The sequence below is a fragment of the Amblyomma maculatum genome, chromosome 8 (assembly GCF_055883805.1).
Source record: "Amblyomma maculatum isolate TAMU_Amacu chromosome 8, ASM5588380v1, whole genome shotgun sequence".
NCBI classification, from domain to species: domain Eukaryota; kingdom Metazoa; phylum Arthropoda; class Arachnida; order Ixodida; family Ixodidae; genus Amblyomma; species Amblyomma maculatum.
Genome location: NC_139351.1, coordinates 102,813,750 through 102,836,394, shown reverse-complemented (window position 1 = coordinate 102,836,394; position 22,645 = coordinate 102,813,750). Strand labels below are relative to the sequence as shown.

Sequence of the window (22,645 nt, the reverse complement as noted above, 5' to 3'; positions counted from 1 at the left end):
TACATGAAAAGTTTGCTGTGACTCCACTTGGTTAAGCCCGGGGAATTGCGAAAGCGATTGATCCTGCTTATACATAGACCACCAACCAGTTCAGCTAAACATTCAAGCTACGCCTAGTTGAGCCAAGCGTAGACAGGCGGTTCTTCAGCACGGCGCCGCCGCTTGGCTGCACCAGATCGTTCCAGCCTCGCCTTATACGCATCATCCGACATACCGTAAGGCTGCGCCCCGACTACTGCGAGGAGCCGAGCCACAGCCCCATTTATCCTCCTAGCTTGACGTCACAAACAGCGAGCGCCCTCTCTCGGCTGCGACACAGCGCCGTGTATGGACTCGCCGCCACCATCCGTTGGCGCGAGCTGAGGCCCCGTCTCTCGGTCTGGCGTGACGTCACACGGTCATACGCCAAAGGCTCGAAGTGCTAGCAGTATTGCTTTTGCAATAAAATATGTAACCGATTAAAATTACAATTACTCCTAAATGTGAGTCATTACCATGCTCAATTACTGCTCCCGAAAAGTAACATAAGATTACAGAACAGTAATCGACTGCTATCGCATTACCTTTCTAAGACTTATATTGCCATAAAACAAACTCGCTGTGACTGCAGTCAACCAGTACGGCATTCTTGAGATTTTCAAACATTGTTAATTTTCAATTGTTTTCCAAAGTTGTCACTGATCTCGCAGCATCGCCTCGTGAAGACATCAGCTACTACACTGAACACTGTTATTTTATTTTTGCAAAAATAATGCTCGCAACATTTACAGACCATTTAGCTGCTCGTGGAACTGCTGTTAAATCGAAAAATATGTATCGAGTGCCATATAAAGAGGAATGATAGTCTAACCTCGAGTGGTGATTTCAATTTACCAAACATAGAATGGGCTGGGTTTTCGTATTCTACTTGCACCATTGAACAAATTATGCTTCATATTTTCATTGCCGTTGGCCTGCTTCATGTAGTTGAGGATTTTACTAGAGTTCACAATGGTTCAGGTTCAGCTATTGACTAAATCAAACTTCGAATGATATGTAACGAGCGGTATTTCTCGTCACAAAGCTATTTTGTTCGCATTGATGAATGCAAACTTTGATTGCAGGGATACTGTCAGCTTCTTTCCTCATTTTTTCTCATACACACAATAATGACATGTTGAAACGCTTGATATTCGCTACTTTCCATTTCAGAATTTCAATGGCAAAGTGAATGAATCTTGCTTATTTTTCAAATGTTTCGTCGTTCAGGGCATCGAACTCTTTATTCTGAAAATTACAATGGAGTTTCCAAAATGCAACCCGAGGATTACACGAGATACATTACGCTCAAAAAGAAAACCTAAAAATAATGAAAAGAAGATTAATAGAAATGAACGGTTTCCAAGTAATCATTGAATAAATTGAGAAAACCTGGAGCAGCAGATTGCCTACGACAAGGAAAGATACATTTCTACTCAGCTACACATAAATCTAGCCTCATGATCTAGCCTCTCCTCATGCCAACGCCAGAGTTGTGCTTACTTAACACTGCACTTGACTGGGAAAGCTCTGAAAAGGGCTGTACGATGCCACCATCACCGTCACAAGACAAAACATGGTGGTTCATTTATGGCCTGCGTTCAGCGCTGTGTCTGTGTCTCCTCTCGTCTTCGTTGTAAATGCCCTACACCAATAATAAAGAATACATTTGGTTTAGTTTTTATAGGCGCGACGATGGCGCCACCTCTAGGTCGATCCCGCGGAGAATAATGCAGCCTTCCACAACTAAGTTGATGTCATCCGCCTCGGGTGTCATGCTGCTCATAGTTCAGTACTTTTGTTCACGTTTCATTTCACGCTGACAAATGTCAGAGTACGCGAAAACAAGAGCAGTTTAAGGTGCACTGGTCATTTGTTCTTGCTCAATAACTAAAACCAAAATTCCATCAAATTTTGCCCTCTATACAACCTTATGAATGTACAGGGTCGTCCACTTCTAGCTAGAACGCGGTCACTGCTTTTAAAGCAACATTGTATCTGACGCAGGCAGATATCGATGCAAAGCGATGCAAGCACACAGAGACACGGATGTGCTGCTTCACATGGCCAGCCACTTTAGATTACTGCGTGGCCGGGTCGGATGCAATGACACCTTGAAAGCAGTGACCGTGTTATAGCTAGAAGTGGACGAGGCTGTACGTGTTAACGGCAAATAATTGTTAATTATATATTATGCAGCGGTGACCGAGGAGCTCCGACGTGTCACGGATGAGAGCTAAACACAACTCTGCGTGGATAAGGCTCTTTTAAAACAGTCACATCACTCTACACATCCAGAGCGACTTCAGCTTTTAATATTCCGCGGTGTTCACATATCGCCTAGTTAGCACGTCAAAAACAGTTTGGGCAAATCCATGCGTTTGTAAGACACAGCAACCTCTAAACGCGCTACAATGGGAACGGACGGAAGGCTTTGCGGAATGCCACACGCACCCTGAAAGCGATAAGGGCTCAACCTTTATAACAAATGACACAGCGGCATGCGAAAATATCTGACACAGATAATCCCCGCACACACGTTGTGCGCAGAAGCCTGGAAAAAAGCCAGTCGGTTTTCACAGCGCATTCTAGAGGCAATAGCGAATCTGTCGACCAGTCCGTCAGTACGCTGGCCACGCTCGCAAAACGTTGCCTCTGTGGCAGCATTACAGTGCACATAACCAGCGATCGGTTCGTTGAGGGCCTATCGCTGTCGCGAAGATTTTCGCGAGCCAGGCATTTGCCAACAGTGGCATTGCCAGAAATATTTTTCAGGGGTTGTTATGCGAAAAAACAAATGGGCAAAAAAAAAGTCCGGAAAGAGAGGGCATAGGTGAGGCAGTGCTGAGAAAATTTCGGGAGGGGTGGAGGGACTGAAAACGAACACCCTTCCCGGGCTGTGAGCCTGACTCTAGAGCGCTCTGGAGAAGCCGCCACATAAGACAGGTAAGCTTCGATAAGCTGTCGGCGGGTTGTCAGCTGAAATGAACGGCAATTTCGACGTCGCCAGCGGAAACCGCCAGTTCACTGGAAAAGCATTCCGAAGGTCAAGCCACTAGTTGAGACAAACTGCATCACTACAAAGGTGAGCACGCCAGTACTATATGCGCTAGCGAGGTAAGCGAAGTGTAATTATTCACTGCGACTAGTCATGACGTTTTGAAGCAAGGGCATAAGTAACTCCATGCAATGCTGTAGTGGCGGCTAGTTGGTTTTCCATCATCATGTAGGCGCGCTGAACTTTAACTCGAGACAATTCACCAACACAAGACAAGACTAGTACGTGCGCGAACTTTCAACTGTTTATTAGAAGTACTTCTCTCCTTATATACACACATACAAAGAAAACATGTACAAACACGTGTCAGAAACAAGTTTATAAGTGCAATTCATCACCCCGTAACACCTGAAGCACCGCTTTCCATCACACTGCCTGTTAACAATTGGATCTCTCTGCTCGTCAGCGCTATCGACGGATCGCTTACGCATACCGTGGAACCGGCCCGTGCCATTTCATATGCTTCAAAGATTATTCTTTCGCGCCGGTCTGTGAAATGTCCGATTACAGCAGTTTCTTCGAATATTGGGATGCATTTTTTACAGCTATTAACGTGCTTGGCGAGGTTGCTTGGGTTGCTTTTGCCGCAGTTCCTTCGATGCTCACCCAATCTTATGTTTATGCATCTTTTTCGGTCTGGCCCACGTATCTGTTGCCGCAAGACAAAGGAATGCTATACACAACACAACACACTTATCACAGTTTATGATCTTCTTTTGGTGGTCGATTCCGCATGTTGTGCTAAGTCTCTTTTTCCTAGCCCGGGAGTTAACTTTTCTGCGGCAAGAGATACGTGGGCCAGACCGAAAGATGCATAAACATAAGATTGGGTGAGCATCGAAGGAACTGCGGCAAAAATAACGATCCAAGCACGTTAATAGCTGTAAAAAATGTATTACTAGCCTTTCAATGAGAATCACCTTGTTAGTTCACCTTATTATCGCGTCACTGTCAGCAAGCGTAGGTACAGACGTCTGTCTAGAGCGCTCGAACGGCACGCTGCAATGTGCGATGATCACTGCCTGCCTGAATCTATACGCTTAGTGCGAGTAAATTGGGTTTTATATGACTGTGCTTTCACCATAATTTTTCGAGCCCAAAGCAACTTGATAACACCTGTGCACTTTTCAGCGCGCCATGTTGAAACAATTGTGAATATTTGTACAGAAGGAAAAGTTCATTTCGGGCGTAATGTTAGCGATAATGAACTGTCGTTTGAGAAGATGGAGATAGTTCATAGAATTCTTTGTAAGTTGCCACAGCATTAGAATGCCCGATATGCGCTATGCGTAGGCGGGACATCTGTTCATTCATGAGGACCGCATACAGGGTACCAATGTATTTTTTTTCTCTTTTTCTTTTTCGCTGGCTGAGTGAGAGATGCCAGCACGTTGCTGCACTCCTTTTTGTAGTCCGGAGTATATGCAATGCTGAAATTCGCTGGTATCGTTTACACACCAACACAAAAAGGCGTGTTTACTTGTGACAAAGTGATCACCGCAATCGCGTCAGTTGGGTGTGGGTTACCAGGGTGATCCGTCGACGTTAATGCGGCGAATCGCTTGCACCTATTTTCTTCGCTTCTGTGCGTGGAGCGAGGCTGCTGGAAACCTGAAAAATCGAATACATGACTGTTCGCTGCTCGAGTTCGAGCCTGATAAGGGTGATGGGGCTGGGACAGGTGAGTCACAGCCGCTTGCGGCGGGGGCCAGCCTGCCACCGAATTTTTATCTGTTGTAGGCTGTCATTGCACCCGCCACCGCTTCGGTGGTGGACGACGGCTGCTGTTGCAGCGCGCGTCTTTCTTTCCCTCTTTCATTTCTTTCTTCTCTATTTTCTCTTCTGTCTGCACGAGGCAGCAGAGATGGCTCAGCTACAGAGCCAGTAGCAGGCCCGTGCATTTTCTTTTCTTTCTTCCTACAGCCACAGCAACAACAACAGTTCGAGCACCCTACGGCGACGCACCGTTGCGGCATTGCTGGGCCCAGCAGGCTCGTGTGGTACTCGAGCGAAGCTGCCGGCGTCTGCTACTCGAACTATAGTGCCTAGAATTAGGCACTATACTCGAACTACGCCACCAAAAGATATGGCGTCGGAACACTTCCCATCGCGCATTGCGCAGCGCGTGCGCAGAAGGGGGTCTTGGAAAAGGTGGAATGCTGTCTAATTTTCTTTTTTTTTTTTTTTTCAACGATATTTGTCGCCTCAGGACATCAGAGGGGTATGGGATGAAGGATGAAGAAATTAATAGAAAACAGTTTGCTGATTATATTTTTTAAATTCTCTTCGTGGGAAGTTTTTCCATGCAATACTGAAAACAAAAAGATGGCGCAGATTTGTGCACTCAGTTGGGGAACGTAAGGGCGGTGCTTCGATTCCTGGAGTAGACATATTCTCTTTTTTTCTTAATTAAGGATCGATAGTTCGTGCAGACACGATATGGCGAGACACTCTGCTGACACGCGCTCTGCGGAGATTATCTGTCCATGCCACTCATACAGCAAGATATGCTTTCGCATTAATATGTTTTTTTGCTATAAATTGCACCCAAGTCTGGACCTGGAAAGCGATAATGACGAAAAAGAAGACAGCGTGCATTGCTCTCGAGCTTGCCTTCTTGCACTGGAAGCGGACAAGATATTGCTGACCTTTCCGACGAGAAGCCTGTACGTGCTGCTGAAGGCAGCCATCGCAAAACATTCGGGAGAGTCAGCCAGCGCCAGCCGCCACCATGCGACCCGATCCACTCATGGACTTAATCCTTCTGGGGGCAATATTGCTGTGTGCCGTTGTGGCGTTTGTCTTCCTCTGGCTGCTGATGCGAAAGTACGGAGCTGGCGCTGGCACTGAGCCGAGAATTGAGGAGGTCTCGCTTCAACAGCAGCCCACTGCTGGATCGACGCGCCAACCTGGATACGGTGAGAAGCCGCACGAAGTAGTCGTTTCAGATGGCCAGTCATACGATCGAAATTTTGCAAGCTCCGCTCGCCGACCCTCAGTTGCCACACAGCCAGCGACAGTCTTCACACAGGCGCTCCCGTCCGAACCCGACAAAGCTTCGCATGTCCGCAGTGAGAAAGGTTCGCGCAGTGTTCCACCGCCTGTCGACAACCCGCGGCAAGATGATGCAGTCCGCAGTGCAGCAGTCCCGGCTGATGGCGAGGGTGCCAAAACAATGGTAGAGTCGCCACATCAGGATAGCAGAGCGAAGAAACTTCTGACGGGCCGGGGATCCACAGCCGCAGAAAAGTCGCTGGCAGCCAAGCCAACGGAAGACGCCGCTGCTCCCAGTACTTCTGATGGTACCGCGGCTGCGGATAAAAAATCATCGGCCAAGGAGGAAACCTCTTGGATCACGTCTGGTGGGTCTAACATCGGGGAGCTGACGAAGGAAGATACTGGCGTCATGTCCGCCGACAACTCGATCAGCAAAGGCCGCCACAAGAAGAAGTCCAAGAGACACGGCATAGCCTCCACCAGGCCCGATGCTAGCTCCAAAAAGAAGCACAAGTCCCATCGCGGCAAGTCCGAAGGGACCTCCGTGGGAGAAGCGATTGCGGGCAGCCGGCATTCCAGCCAGGAAGAGGAGCCAGGCGGCACGCTTGTGCCTTCCCATTCGCGAAGGCGTTCCTCCACCAAGTCGAAGCAATCGCGCAAGGATGCCAAATCTGGAGGGTCGTCCCCTCCTGCGGGCTGGACTACCCACGACCCTCAAGCTGCCGTGACCTCTCCTAGTGCTGATCCAGGCGCCTTCTTGACCGAGCTGCCGGGCCTCGGCGAGCTATCGGCAAGCAAGGAAACGCCGACGCCTCCAGTGCCGAACTTTGACCCCCTCTCGCAAGAGCAGTCGCCTTACGTAGCGTCTACGCCGAGCATGGTGCTCCAGGATGAGGCGCTCAAAGGTTGCAACCAGGCGCCAACTCCTATGAAGCCAAACTTGGACATATTTTCGCTGGAACACTCACCATATGTGCCGGCCACGCCCAAGGTCAGCCACACGCCTCCGGATCAGCCCCCGAGTGATCCATCGTGATTCGCCGCGCTTTGTGGTGGCAGGGGACCACTTCGTGTTCTGCCTGCAACACTGGTGAAGCCGTGGTGTGTAATAATGGCGACAATCGCTTCCAGCTAATAGCCTATGGTGCGGTTAGTTCCTTCAAGCGGCTGCATACTCCATTACACTTATTAAGGCATCTTTAAATGACGTTTATTATTTCCTTGTATAGTAGCCAACCACTTCAGATTCAAAACAGAACCTTTATTGACCTTAACTGCACTTTAGAACGTAGTTGTTCTGATTAATGCTTTTTTATTGTGCGTCAAGCGTTAACGCTTATTAGCATTTTCACTTTTCATAGTAGCTCCATTAGTGAGTAATGAAATAAGCTTGCCTGAATTGCCGGTACTAAACAACGTTGAAACGATCTGCCTGACTCCCTGCTTGCACATCAGTATGCAGGTGATTCGTGCAGATTACTAAAACAAAAGTGCGCATTGCCTTCAGAGTATGCACCCCATTAATTAAGGTCATCCTAACAAATTGCTTCACTGGTGGATCATAAGAGCGCGCTGCCATTTGCTTCGACATAGCTTATAGCACGACGTTTAAGTCATTCTGCCAATCTGTTAAAGGACACTCTAACCAGCCGCCCAAAACGGCGTATCTACTGCACGACACGATACCTGTGTTAGCCATCAAATTTAGTTCAATTTGAACTGATTTATTTATAGGAAGGGAAAGGTGCGGTAACTGTCTCACTTGATTTCTGTGGACACCGCAACCGCGCCGTAAGGGAAGGGAGGAAGATGGGAGTGAAAGTGGAAAGAGAGAAAGAGGAGCCGTAGTGGAGGGCTACGGAGTAATTTCGACCACCTAGGGATCTTTAACGTGCGCTGACATCGCACACCACACGACGCCTCTTCGTTTCGCCTCACCCATGCGTCCACCTATTAAAGAAGGGGGAGAGGGATGAGCCGACGCTGAGGCAGTGATCTATTTTCGAGCGGTAGTTGTAGAAATTTACTTTTGTTTTCGTTATTGCATAAACTAATTTAGCAATGCGGTATCCAACTTCCTTTACATCCGGATGGCATGATGTAAATATCCTTCACCATATCCGGTATACTCCTTTTTTACATCCTGAATGAAAGCTCCGTGCCAAATTTAGATAGCATGTGCACAGCGCAAAGGGGCGAATCGTTTGACACCACCCGGAACGTTCTGAGGCAAGTAGTTCAACCGCAATGGCCGTTTGAAGATCCCACGAGGGCGTGGCTTGGGAGAGCAAAAGTCGCCGGTGCGAATCCCACGCGTAGACTTGGCTCCAACTCAAGCCATTTTTCCGTTACCCATCGAATCGTTTGAAATCTTTTTTTGACAAACTGGCGGCCCACAAGTATTATACAAATGGTGGAGCTATGAGGTCTAACTTCAATGTCCGCCAGACTGACCTATATATGTACTGCGAAATGGAAAGTATAGGTCTAAATTGCGACCCTCGATCACCGCTGCTATTCGATATTTGCTGTAGTCACGTGGTATCATGCCATCTGAGTCAAATGTAGCGTACCACCTTGGTCGTGTGGTGTATATATACAGTTCGACTTTTTTCTCGTTTTTTTCTCGAGGCACGGAAAGCAGACAAAGAAACGATAAAATATGTTGCCCATATAGATGCTTGAAAATTTGTGCTAATCCTTTAAATTGATAGACGGCCCCTTCTATGCAGTATGGAACTTTATTATTTATGATAATAATAATAAGAATTGGTGCACAGGAAGGGAAAGACGCAGTATCTGTCACACTTGTTTCTGTGGACACCTGAACCGGCCGTCAGGGAAGGGAGGAAGGTGGCAGTTAAAGTGGAAAGAGAAAGAGGAGCCGTAGTGGAGGGCTACGGAGTAATTTCGACCACCTGGAGATCTTTAATGTGCGCTAACATCGCACAGCACACGGACGCCTCTTCGTTTCCCCTCCATCGAAACGCAGCCGCCGCGGTCGGGTTCGAACCCAGGTATTCCAGCACAGTAGTAGGGCGTTTTACCACTGCACCACCCCGGTGGGGCTATTATTTATTTTCTGTTATTTGGTTTGGGTTGCTGGTTTGGGCTGCCTGGAGACAGCGGCGGGGGAGAGGGACGCTACGGGCGTGCGGTGTATTGCGTCTGGTCGGACTTCAGTCGGGATGTGTGATGCGCGGGAGTGATGGTTCTGCTTTCGCTAACCGCGCATGTGGGTAGAATGTCAGTCAGGGGCGTCGGCTAATTGTCGTAAGTTGCCCGCCCTCGTGAGGAATTACTCAGGCGATCCGACATAGACGGCCCGACTCCCGCCTCGGAACAGACTCTATATACCGCCCCGAACAGCTATCCACTTGCCACACTTCAGTCTTCTTGTGCTTGCTAACAGTGCGTGTGTTTAGTGTGCCAGCCAGGGAGCGTCTGCTCGTCGCAAAGTGTTCGGCCCAGAGAGGAAGCACTGAGACTAGCCGACGGCGACAGCACGACACCTCGGATCGGACCCTACCGCCCCGAACAGCTAAGCATTCGCTTCACTGCCGCCTTGTGAACTCTTTCCTTAACTCCTTTTTTCCAGATGTTCTGTATTGTATCCATTTTCACCTCGCCCCTCCATGGTGGCGCAGTGGTTACGGCGCTCGACTACTGTTCCCAAGGGTGTGGAATCGAATCCCGGCCTCGGCGGCCACTTTTCGATGGAGGCAAAAAGCAAGGCGCCCGTGTGCTGTGCGATGTCGGTGCACGTTAAAGGACCCCACGTGGTCAAAATTTCCCGAGTCCGGTAAAGAGGAATTTATGACGAGGTTGAAGGATTGCGCAACCTGGACTACCCGAAACCGAAGGACGACTGCCGTCAAAGACTGTGGTGAGAACGGAGGAGTCCACTTACCCCACGGAAGGGTGAGAATGAAAGGCCGATGAAGGGGGATGCGCCTGGACTTGGAGAGTGAGGGTAGCAGCGGCGAAAGAGCGAACGCTGAAATTTAGGCGTAAGGGTGACGATTGGTAGAGCTCGGTGGAGGATCAGGATGGGGTTTAGTTTGCTCAAGGGGGTGCGCAATATTAACACGGGAGAATTAGGGCTCCTGTTTGACAGAAAACCGGCTGTCGGTGTGTCAGCTGGCTTTGTGAGCGAAAAATCACGGCACGCACTCTGGCATGCGTGAACTGAAAGGTCACGTGGATCTGCCCGATTGTGCAGCTGCGAACTCGTCAGCTGTCGGATGTGACGGTGACATAGGAGTCGAGCCCGAGATTCTTGGATCCAGGGTCAGCCCCTATAGGCCACGTGCAGCGATTACACAACTTAATTACAGCACTTATGTCAGGTGCTGTGGTACATAATGGGGTAACTTACAGGTGTGAGAGATATGTGGCATAGTAGAAGCTCGGGGTAAAGAGAGGAACGGAGGCGAATTCTAATGAGTGTAGCAGATGTTTGGAAAGGATCATACGGGGAATTAAACTAGTAACTGAGCAGTAAAGTGCATGTACGCGAACGTGGATCTGAAAGGGAAGCCGTGGACTTGAGCTGTTAACGTGCGATCGCAAAGTACCGTCTTTGCCAAAAGTAACTAGGCCGCATGTTTTGCTTCTCGCTTGTATTCTAAAGCCGACATAGATTCCCAGGGGATCACAACTTGTTAAGAAGTGAGGACACGAATTCGCCTTTACTTTGCACAGATTTACAGCTTCAGAAGTGAAGTGAATTCTCTACTACTTGACTCGGAAACGGAACACGCAGCCTGGTTACTTTTGGCAAAGACGGTACATGTGTGCCTTGCTTTTCGCCTCCATCGAAAACAAGCCGTCGTGGTTGGGATCGAATCAGCGTCTTTGGATTCAGCAGTCGAATGACCTAACCACTGAGCAACAGCGGCTGGAGCAAGGAGGTTATCACACTGCTGAAGTGGAAGTCGCCTATACCGGCCAATGGGCTCGGGTGAGGCCTGCGGCGGCCGTCTTGAAGGGGGCAAGAAGCGGCCTGCCAAGCGCTGGGGAGAGCTCTTCGCCGGCGTTGCCAGGCTGTTTAACATATTTAAATGATTTTTAAGTTCTGTTGCAATACTGTGTGCTATCAGTTGATACATACTGGGCGTCTCCAATTCTACTGGATTTTTAAAAACCGACGATACCTGAGTACTAGGGCGTTTTTATCTAGTAGGGCAAAAGTTGTAGCTCAACCTCAATGCCAAGCCTTTGAGTCAAGCCATAACAACGCAAGTGTTTTGTAGTTCTGTACATTATGTCCAGTATAATACCACTGTAACTGTGGGTTTTAATTAAACATAGTTACCTTCCATTTAACTTTACACTTTATGCGACATCATCGAGTCATATATCATTGATGGCTTATGTCGAGTGTAATTACACTGGGCTAATTCTTTATCCTAACTAATCATTGATAGTAAGTTATTTGTGACTGAAATTGAAATTTATGCTATAATCGAGTCATATATTGTTGCGTAGCCTATATCGAGTACAGTTGTACTAAACCAATGCTATTGCACTACGCTAAGGTCCTAACTTCTAATGATTAGTAATTATGATTGAAATTAAGCTTTATGCTCCAACTTCATATATATCACGTCACATATTTTTGAAATGGTCTCGACAAATAGAATCAAAAATCAAACACTGAACAATGCAAAAGCCATATAAAATGGAGTTAATTCTCGTCTGACTCGGTTTAATCGAGTTTTTACATCTTTACATTTGCATTTTTCCTTCACCAGAATGAAGCTTCCTCGATCAGGATCGGGCCCATGACCTGTTAATTAGCATTTGAATGCTTTTGCTTAAAATACATCTAGCCCCGCCTAAAGTAGAAAATAATGTGCAGAGCAATTTGTGTTTCGTTATATTAATGCACTCTCTTGAGATGTATAGAAACGAATAGTCATGGCGAGTTTTCAAGATAAAGTAATTCAAAGCATAAAAAATAACAATGCATGCAATAAACCTGAGTAATTATTTATTCAGCATTTTGAAGGAGAAAAAAGTAAGAGCAGAAACATTAATTCCGATGCTTCGCAAAAAAGGAAACACATACTGCTGAATATAATAAACCCGACCATCACACTGACGCTGCAAGCATTATTAAGCTTAAAAGCTTGTATAGCGTGCATATTACAGCTGTATACTATCTCTGAAATTAGTGAACACACCGATTAATATACGCTTTTTTACGATGCATATATTTGGGCTCGCATTGCGCTCTATGATTCGATGACAGCAACAATTATAAACTGGAAACTAGCGACATTTATTGTTTTCGTTACCGTCGATTGTAGGCATATTGTTGCAATATAATTTTCAGTTTGCACATTAATGTAATCAGGAGAACGTAGTTATCAAACTGCAGCTTTTGATTATTTTTTTTATTACACTAATATATACTGCTGTATTCATCGTGTATAAATACAACTACTCAGGGTCCTAATCAATTCGAGGCGTTGAGGTCATTATAATTTAATAAATCTCCTATATATAGCTGTCCAGTTATGCGCAGCTGATTGCATGACTATTTCAGTTAGCGGTCTGCTTTTAGACGGCGCGGGATTGAATGGAGTGGTACTGACGGCATTTGGGACTAATTTCTTATTTTCTCTGTTAGGCAAATTGTTTTAGGGTTCTATGATTTCTTTTTGCTGGTCAATAATCGGGTGACCCCTTTTCGAGAAACTCCTTTCCCAACTAGAGTAATTTGGTAAATATAAAGAATGCAAGGCATGTCATTGCATTATAATGATAACCAATTTCCTCTGTACAAATTCTATAGGTATGAATTATCTCAATATCAGGCGATTCCATTTCAAGAGGCCTTGTGGTAGAGCATCCGCCTCGCATTCGGGAGGTACCAGGTTCGATCCCCGATTTACAATGTTGCACCGTGAACCGTGTTGCATCTGTTTACAATGGGTACAAGGTTTCCCTCGGCCTGGTGCTTGACTCTTCTGGGGTTAAATGCCTGAGGAAGAGATCATGGACCAAATAGCTGAGCCGATGAGTCAGTGATTTTTTCCACCATTAAAGAACACATGATGGGCTTCTGCCGCGCGAGGCGGACTTATGATTTTCCGATGGCGGAACGAATCACTGGCCCATCGGTGCCACATTCCATTAAAATTTCCAGGATTTTTCTTTTTTTTTTATAGCACTTCAATGAAATATAGCACTTGAATTAAAAATGTGTCGATCCGTCGGTGCATTTACTCGGCCAAAATAATCTGGAAATCTAGATGAATGAACTATAAACAAACGAACTTTAATAATGTATCTGAAACATAACTGTTTTTAGTTTATTATATAATCCAATGTAATAGACGATATTTTTTAGATTTTTTATAGTAGTGCCAAAAGAGAGCAAAATATTTCTTTTCAGAAATCCTGAAAGAGCAAGATTTTTTTTTTTTGCGTTTTACAAAAACTTTTAAATGAAGATAGAGAAAATAAATTTAACTTCGTAGTTGATTACACATTACGTACAGACTAGTTTGCACGACAAAAAAAAAAAAAGCAGGCAAAGCTGTCCACGAAACACCAGATTTTAATCATTTTGCTTCCCAAAGTCTTCATTGTGCAGAACACAGCCGCAAATTATAAATAGGGCTAAAACAAGAATGCCACTTTGAAGAGAATTTGCGGCAAACTAACTTTTTTATGAGATACAAGAGCGTGAAAAATTTTCAGACAAAGGCGAAAGAGTCCAGCGCGCCATTTATGCGACGTTTGACACTGAGACAGCCTTCGGTACTGGGCTGTTTATGCATCTCCCAAGATGGCTGACGTCGGCTTCACTTTATGGGCGCCACTTCCACTTCAACAGTTCTCTTTTCTTTCTTTTTTTATGGCTGGAGCTACAATTAAAATTGATGTCTCAGAAGGCTTCTTTTGAAAAGCGGTTGACATCATTGACCTTAGGGCAAGCCGCAAGGAGGGTTTGCTAAATGGTTTTTTAGCTTGTATCCCACTACATAACAGATCATACGATATTTAGTTTGTAGTTTTAGAGGCCTTTACTTTTGCCTCCAAATTATTTGCAAATTAAGCCGAACATCGCCCCGAAACCACAGCGAAGCCGACACCAGACCTTTTTGGGACCGAAACTAATAAAAGCTGATGCTTTTTAGAAATATCCTTTTAAAGTGGCATTCAAAAGAAAAAGAAAACCATCCTAGTTTCTCAAGTAACATTTCAAAAAACAGCGATTCACCTTCGTGTGGCCCGCGGCCGTCGCTGCGGCGTCTCGCGCACTGTACTGGAACTAGCGTATAGCACCTATTAAAGACTAAACCACCGCCGTCACCTTTCATCCTTTTGTTACTGTTTTTTTTTTAATTGTTGGATGCTGTAGTCATGACCATCCAGTGGAGCCGGGTGAAAGGCGGCAACAGATAAAGGTACGCCATACAGACGGAAGAGAGTCTTATTTGAACCGGGTCTCTCTTATTTTCCATTGTTTTATCAATTCCGACACACAGTGTTTGTCCAGATGGATAGGAAGCAGCTGTTGGAACAAGTGTGCCGCCTTGCTCGAAGTACACAAGTGGGGAAATGCGTCGACGCGTCCGGAAGGATCGATGATACAAGCACGAACAGGCAGCCTTGTACGCAATGATCCACAAACATCTCTGATTTGAGAAACGTGAGTATTTACCGTTCAGCTGATTTTGGCTGGGACCAAATCAAGGAAAGCTTCGGACGTCGGTTGAAAGAAAACTATTTTTATTTTTTTATTTTTTTTTTTTTTTTGGTGGCACGGTGGGGAGGACGTCTTCTCAAGAAACTCGCGGAAAGAAACCGAAACCCCATACGTGACTTGAAGCCGAGGCGAACACCTAAAGAGAAAGTTCCGAAAATGCAGGTGACATTGGATACACACCTCCGAACAAGGAATCACTAGTATAAATTAATTAACTGCTTTTCATGCGGGAAGAAGCCGCCACTGTATACGCCGTGCATGAGTTTTCTACGCGATTATAGATAACATTCAAGAGGAAGCTCTTCCCAGAGGGTTCCTGCCCAAGTGTGCAAAAGCTGGAAATGATTTTTCTCTGGCATTTTTTTAAACATGGATGAACCATGTTGAGCTTAAGATAGTAGTTTGATTTCCACGGCGTCTATAGCGACTGTTGAAAGCAGATGTATATTTAGGTCTGCAATGTAAAGAACTGTAAGAAAAGAAAGGGTTTTGAATATCACCCCAATATGTAAGCTTGTATATACAGGGTCTCTTTTTAGAGGGTCCAAAATATTTATGAAACGAGAATTTGCTTCAGATTTATATTTTAACTTTGCTATATTGGGGGTACAGCAAACGCCAAGTAAAAGGCTGAACTCTTCAATTATTTCACTAATTAACTCAGTACAATAAATACTTTTTAATTTTTATCTTAGGGGGCATGTTGTATTTTCTGAAATAAATCTCGTCTTCCAAATGGTATAGATGAGAAAAACATTTTAAATGAAATTGTACCGCATTATAAGGCCCATAGAGTTTCTTACTGTTACCTAGAGGGAAAGCTGTGCTGCCATCTATGGGAGTTTACATGGAGTTTCCTGGCGGCCGGTTCAGCCACCATGGGCGCTCAAAGCATCATGGGCCGGAGAGCTACCGAGTGCAGAACTACAACTATCATTTCAATTAATTAATTGATCAATTAAACTGTACATTTTCCTAATTAGTATCATCAAGTATTGGCTTTTCATTCTGAGCATTTGACACCTTTGAAGCCCGTTTTTCGTTTTCTTTATCTTTTCATTTATTTATAATTAATCAAATAATCAATCAATTTTACTCATTTCATTAACTCATCGCCTATCGCACATCAATCAATCATCAATCATTAGAGCCACAAATTTCCATGGTACCACCACCACCACTACTACTACTACTACAACTACTACTACTACTACTACTACTACTACTACTACTACTACTACGACGATGACGACGACGACGACGACGCCTTGGGCCGGCGTCGTCTGAAAAGTGACGTCACGGCCTCTGAAAAGTGACGTCTGAAAAGTGACGTCACGGCCTCTCCTCAGTTTTTTCCTTCCTCCATGTTGACAAGTTACAAGCAAGCAAGCTTGACTTGGCTTGGGCATAGCCAAGTCATCTTCCCTGGCAGTTTGTGCAACTGGCCTTGCAGGTATGTCGCTGGTGTTCAATAATGGGTGATATATTTGCATCCGCTGCGCCCCGAAGAAGACGAAAGCCTCGATGGTCCTGTATGGATTATACCTTATCCCGACAAGGTCGCAAGAAGAGTCGTATAAGCAGTAATTTAATTATTATTGTCAATCAGTGCGCCGACCTTCTCACATAGCAACAGTATTTAATGAAAACTGAATAGTTCGACGCGAACGATTTCTTCACGAAGCGACCTTATTGTTTCTATGCGAATTGTTCGTATACTGGAACAAGATAAAATAGAAAAATATTTTCAGTCAGATATCTCACACGTGCTATCCCTACATCTCATACCTTTTTTCTCAATATTATGAGCTGCTGAGTGTCATTTTTATACTAGGAGAAACAAATTATATGCCAGGCCTAACGCCATGGATCAATCTTTCATTCTCAAGGTTCCCTTTGAGCGCGTATGACCATGTCCTCATTTTCTTTCGCGCTCTTCCAACTGATAGCGTCGCCACATTGATTCCCATTTATCACGCGCGTGCATAGTAGCGAAGTGCAGACTTCCCTGTGTCAACACCAAAGTCGTCAATGGCCATGTACGCTCCCGAAGGTCTGGCGAAAATGGATATACGTCGTGGCAACGTGTCGCTCTCTAAGAAATGACTTACACAGCTGGCTATACCTCGTAAACGAGACCTCGGCTAAACATTTTTATTCTATCTTTTTTTTTACTTTAGAGCCTTGCCGAGCTTTCATCGCAGAGCTGGCAGAGTACCACCCAGCGGTTATCATGCCAAGAAGACAAATATTTCGTGCAGTTGTCGCTGTGATGTGTCCATTTGGCTGCAGGTACATGTGAGTCGACTCAAAATGTACCTATATACAATTTCCAATATGTTTTGCTCCAAGCCTGCTACGTTTATTATTAATAGGCGGAATGTAAAAAAAACGTTATTTCAGAGCAGCCGCTTTTCCTGTGTGCATTGGTTTTTTCATCTTGGACACCATAGAGTGGCGATTAGCTCCGACCACCCTACCGGGGCTTGAAATTAGAGAGATTTAGCTTACCGTAATCCGCGATCCGCCACCGTGGCTCTCTACCATGCGTGGGCGGGGCGTTCAAGCTGATTGGTCCCGACGCGGTAGGTCTGTGTGCCGACATCCAGTATGTGGCGCCATCTATCGGCGTCAAGGGGGATCTGGGCGTGCGCAGTAGAACGCACGGTGGCGGATCACGGTAAGCTAAAACTCTCTATTATTTGATATGGATATGTATTTGAAGTCCCATGCAAGATACAGCGTTGCTGTCCCTGCAGGTTGACTGTACGGTGAGCGCGGGCATTATTTACATAACATATTTCATCAAGAAGGCAATACTTTATCTAATATAATCTAATCAATTTTGTAATTGTTTGGTTTATGGCACACAATTGCGGTGTCGGAGGCTGTCGGAACCGAAGTCCATTCCTAAAAATTTCATGATCGTCATTGTAGTTCACAGTATTGCATGTAAAAATAACAGTAATGATCCTGAAAGCGCTTTAAGTTGGTTTTTCCCCACTGCTCATTGACAAGATAGCGCCACTTGAATGAAGTAAAGACTAATTTTACGTACTTTATGCCGTAGAAGCAGGGACGTCATTTTAGGATTGTAAGTGTGGCGTAACTAACTAATGATACTTGAAATGCTTAGTTTTATGTTCGATATTTCGGACCACGTATTCAATTCATACAAATTTTATAACTGGGCCCATTATGCATTTCTGAGGCATAGTTCCAAGTTCCCATTATAATGTACCCTTACACCATACAAGAAATTAAGAAGCTGATCCGTATACTCTGTATATATCATCGTCCTTTTATTGCGTTTTGCCGCGGTAACTCTGGAGCACGCCTGGCCGTCGACCTACATAGTCCAGCTACACAAACAACTCCAACATATATTTCCTTGATTTTCAAAAAAAAGTAAAAAGTCTGCATTGAATAATTTCAAACGCCCCGTATAACACCTCATACCGCAGCAAGACGGATTGGACTGCCTCATTCAATATCGTTACAGCCCAGACATCGAGCATCGGACGTACAGATGTTTCAGACATCCAGTGACCTTATCCAGCATGTCCTTGCCTCATTTGCAAATGCGCATGACACTCAACGAGACGGCCCCATCCGATCCACATGTTCATCTGTATTACAGCCAGTTACGAATTTCTCGAACAATACACTTTGTGCTTTTAGGGCTTAAGTCCATAGCCTATGCTGCTTGCATGGAAAGACGATAAGGTACTAGACGTACTGTTTTAGGACACCGTTCACACCTTGAATTACCGGCGGCAACTTCCCCTAACTGCCTCAGCTAAAAGTGACTAAGATTTGCTAAATAAAGAAGAGCCCTGCGTGATCAGTATGAGCAGTGCGTTGTTGGCTGTTTATCCTATAGCATCAGTCCGCTTTTAGCTCAACTTAATGAAAGAAATGGTTGCAGTCATTCCAAAAACAGATTGTCAAAAAAAAAAGGAAACGGAAGTTAATATATATCGACTTTACCTCGACTTCACAAACGACCACATCTGCAGGCTGTCTGCACTGAAGTTACTAAAATATTTGCTGTACCATATAATAAATTCCGCAAAACGCATTCAGTCAAATGGAGCAAGCGGTCCGTTTTGTTGTCAGTGGCAACAAATAAACTGACCAGACTTAATTGTTGCAGTACCGTACGTTTTGAAAAACTACCCCAGTACCGTGGTGTCATGGGGGACATTCAGTGAGAGTTGCCAACACTGCCTGCAGCACCCTGTCTTCTCAGCTGAAACGTCAGGTAAACACAAACCGCTGAACATCGCTATTCTTGACTTATCCGCCCCGTGTGTCATAGCCAGATCTGACATATCCCATCTTAACAGTCGTTGTTGTTGTGGCTGTAGGAAGAAGGAAGAGAAAATGCACGGCCCGCCACTGGCTCTGCTGCTGAGCCACCTCCGCCGCCTCGCGCAGACATAAGAGAAAATAGAGAAGAAAGAAAAGGAAGAGGGAGAGAAAGACGCGCGCCGCAACAGCCGCCGTCCACCACCGAAACGGCGGCGGGTGCAATGACGGCCCACAACAGAGAAATATTCTGTGGCAGGCCAGCCATCGCCGCAAGCGGCGGCGACCCACTTGTCGTTGTTGCGACTGTAGGAAGAAGAAGAATAAAATGGACGGGTCTGCTACTGACTCTCTAGCTGAGCCAGTTCCGCTGCCTCGTGCGGACAGAAGAGAAAATAAAGAAAAAAGACGGAGATAAGGAGGAGGAGTAGAAAACATATATTTACAATGAAACGATATGGGAAAGGGAGGTGCGTATAGTTGTGAAGCTGTTGTTGTTGTGGCTGTAGGAAGAAGGAAAAGAAAATGCACGGGCCTTTTACTGGCTCTGTAGCTGAGCCACCTCCGCTGCCTCGTGCAGACAGGAGAGAAAATAGAGAAGAAAGAAAAGCAAGAGGGAGAGAACGACGCGCGCCGCAACAACAGCCGTCGTACACCACCAAAGCGGTGGCGGGTGCAATGACGGCCTACAACAGATAAAAATTCGGTGGCAGGCCAGCCACTGCCGCAAGCGGCGGTGACCCACCTGTCCCAGCCCAATCAGGGCAGTACCGAGTGGCAGTACAGTGAACTAGTAGTGGCAGACCATATTCCGGGACGCCATTGGCCGCCGCCGCTGCCCGAGCTCTCTGGGCCTCCATGTCCGAGCTGGACAGGGCCGCCTCCCAGCCCTCCCTAGTTGGCTGTTTTGCAACTTTTATTTTTGTACTTTACTGGCAGGCCCACACCATGTGGTATAGGTCGGCATACTGCCCGCAGATTTGCACCTACCCGTGAATGTCGGGTCCATGTGCTTTAGTATGACGGGATTTAGAAAAGACTCGGGAGTAGAGGGAGAAAAAGGCGCGCGTCACAACAGCCGTCGTTCACCGCCGCAGCGGTGGTAGGTGCAATGACGGCCTACAACAGATAAAAATCGGGTAGCAAGCTAGCCCCCGCCGCAAGCGGCGGTGACCTACCAGTCCCAACCCCATAGGGCCAGGAGCAGCACCCTAGGAACGCATCTATGCTGCACTTTTGCACATTACACCTTTACATATTCGTACTCCTCCCCGTTCAGTCTTGTAGCTTGCACTTTCCATTACCTTGCACTTTCGCAGGTAAAAACCATTTACTAGCGAAAACACAGCTACTTCTGCTATGTTCGAGAAATGACGCGACCTCACGAAATCAGGGTAGTCACTTTGCATCTCTTCTAACTTCCAAGAAAGCCATAGAAGGAATGGTTTCTTGCTCCGTGGCCTAACCATACTATAAATAATTAGGGGTGTTTCATGACAACAACAGTGCTTCAGTTTTACAGTTTGTTATCAAAACTTGTTAGCATGCTACTCGAATGGTTTGGTCTTTGGCGTGATCTTGAATACTAAACTGTTGGCAGAATGCAACGCCGGTTTTGGTGCGTAGTGCATTCGGTTCCCAATGCGCAGTGGGCCAACTTTAAGGACGCGTCTGCGCAGAGACTTCTTTCTCCTCTTGCTGGTGAGTGGCGCGTTTCCCCACTGGCGATCGAGGCTGGTCCACGCTGCTCGCATGCTGCCCAGGGACGCCGACGCCGACAGGAACATTGTGAGTGTGCACTGACCTGCACATGTTCGCCTTTCCTCCCTCTTTTTAACCGGCCGGGTAATAAACATCTTCATTATAATAAAAACGGGCTTGCTTCAGCGGAGAATAGACGCTTATAACGGGGCTTTAATATTGATTACATTATCATCATTTACTTCGTGAGTTGTTGGGAATGACTATAGCACAAATGGCGTCCAACAATACAAAAAAAATATTGGTTCGCTAGTGTGAAGACGACGTCGAGAAATGAACAAGGAGATGCGTGGAGCTTGATACGCACAGCAAGCGCTTTGTATTTGGAAGAAGTCAAGAATAAGATTGGGATGGAGCGCATTTGGCAAGCACTCAAAGATTATGACTAGCAGCTTACCGGTATCGCTAAAGAGAAAAGTATATAACAGTTGCATCTTGCCTGTACTCACCTATGGGGCTGAAACGTGGAGGCTAACCAAGAGAGTTCTACTTAAGTTGAGGACAACCCAGAGGGCTATGGAACGAAAAAATGGTAGGGGTAACATTAAGAGATAGAAAGCGTGCAGAGTGGGTCAGAGAAATAACTCAAGTTACCGACATTCTAGTGGAAATTAAGAAGAAGAAATGGACATGGGCAGGTCATGTAGTGCGAAGAGAGGATAACCGATGGTCGCTGAGGGTAACAAACGGGATTTCAAGGGAAGGAAAGAGCAGGGGGAGGCAGAAAGTTAGGTTGGCGGATGAGGTTAAGTTCGCAGGGGTCAAGTGGATGCAGCTAGCACAGGACCGGGTTAAGTGGAGAAATATGGGAGAGGCCTTCGCCCTGCAGTGGGTATAATCAGGCTGATGATGATGATGATGAGTAAACAAAAAAAGGGAGGGGGTGGGATGGGGGAGAAGACGCCGTGAACACACTTATTTAATCCTGTACTTTATACTGCTGTGCTTTACAAGGGGTGAGGTAATATTTAGACATGTGTCCCGAATTCCTGGAAACACTTGCCAATACCGAGTTTCATGTGGCTTCACTGGTAAGACACTCGTCACGGAAACAAAGACGAAACGGCACTGATTATTTAGAATTTGGCACTGCGCAGCGACTTTTACCGGCGCACGATGGTGCAGTTCCGCTGTTGGACCATGTGTAAGAAGCCACGCAGCGACCCTGAAAGAACTAGACTAAGGTTGTTTGAGTCTGAAAGTGTTTTCATTTATGCTATAATCCAGGTGATGGTAGCAGAAAGGAAATACATTATATATAAACCAAACTCACGCCCTTTGCACGAAAGTGCCAGTTGGGATGTAGAGCTGCAGCCGTTTCTTGTGGTATTGGAGATATTCTAGCCTCGTCCTAGAGCGGATTATTTTATACAATAATATAAATAATTATTTCACAGGAAAGGAAAGGCGCAATATCTGTCACACGTTTTGTGGACACCTGAAGCGCGCCGTAAGGGAAGAAAGGAATATGAGAGAAAAAGTGAAAAGAGAGCAAGAGGAGCTATAGTGGAAGGCTGCGGAGCAATTTCGACCACTTGGGGATATTTAACAAACGCTGATGCCTCTCTCCACACACACGACGCCTCTCTCCATAACTTACAAAGTTCGCAATGCTGAAGATGAAATTAAAGAAGGAACAGGTTGATTGATTGAATGTCCTTTATTGAATGGGAAGGCTCATGGCCATGGATGGGGATAAAGGGGAGTAGACATAATCTTCATTGTTTATTTAGGTCGTCACTCGAATCACATTGCTCTAACCAGGCCACTAAGCG

At 45.8% G+C, this 22,645-nt stretch overlaps 1 protein-coding gene across 1 annotated transcript in view; it reads left to right on the top strand.

Moving 5' to 3' along the window:
• The first annotated feature begins 16,984 nt into the window (after positions 1-16,984).
• LOC146182049 (gastric triacylglycerol lipase-like) overlaps positions 16,985-22,645 on the top strand; it is a 31,661-nt gene continuing 26,000 nt past the window's right edge. The window contains exons 1-2 of the mRNA XM_084575591.1: positions 16,985-17,096; positions 20,789-20,897. Of these exons, the coding sequence (XP_084431717.1) occupies positions 17,032-17,096; positions 20,789-20,897 (174 nt within the window). The 5' untranslated portion in view covers positions 16,985-17,031. The remainder of the gene's footprint in view (positions 17,097-20,788; positions 20,898-22,645) is intronic.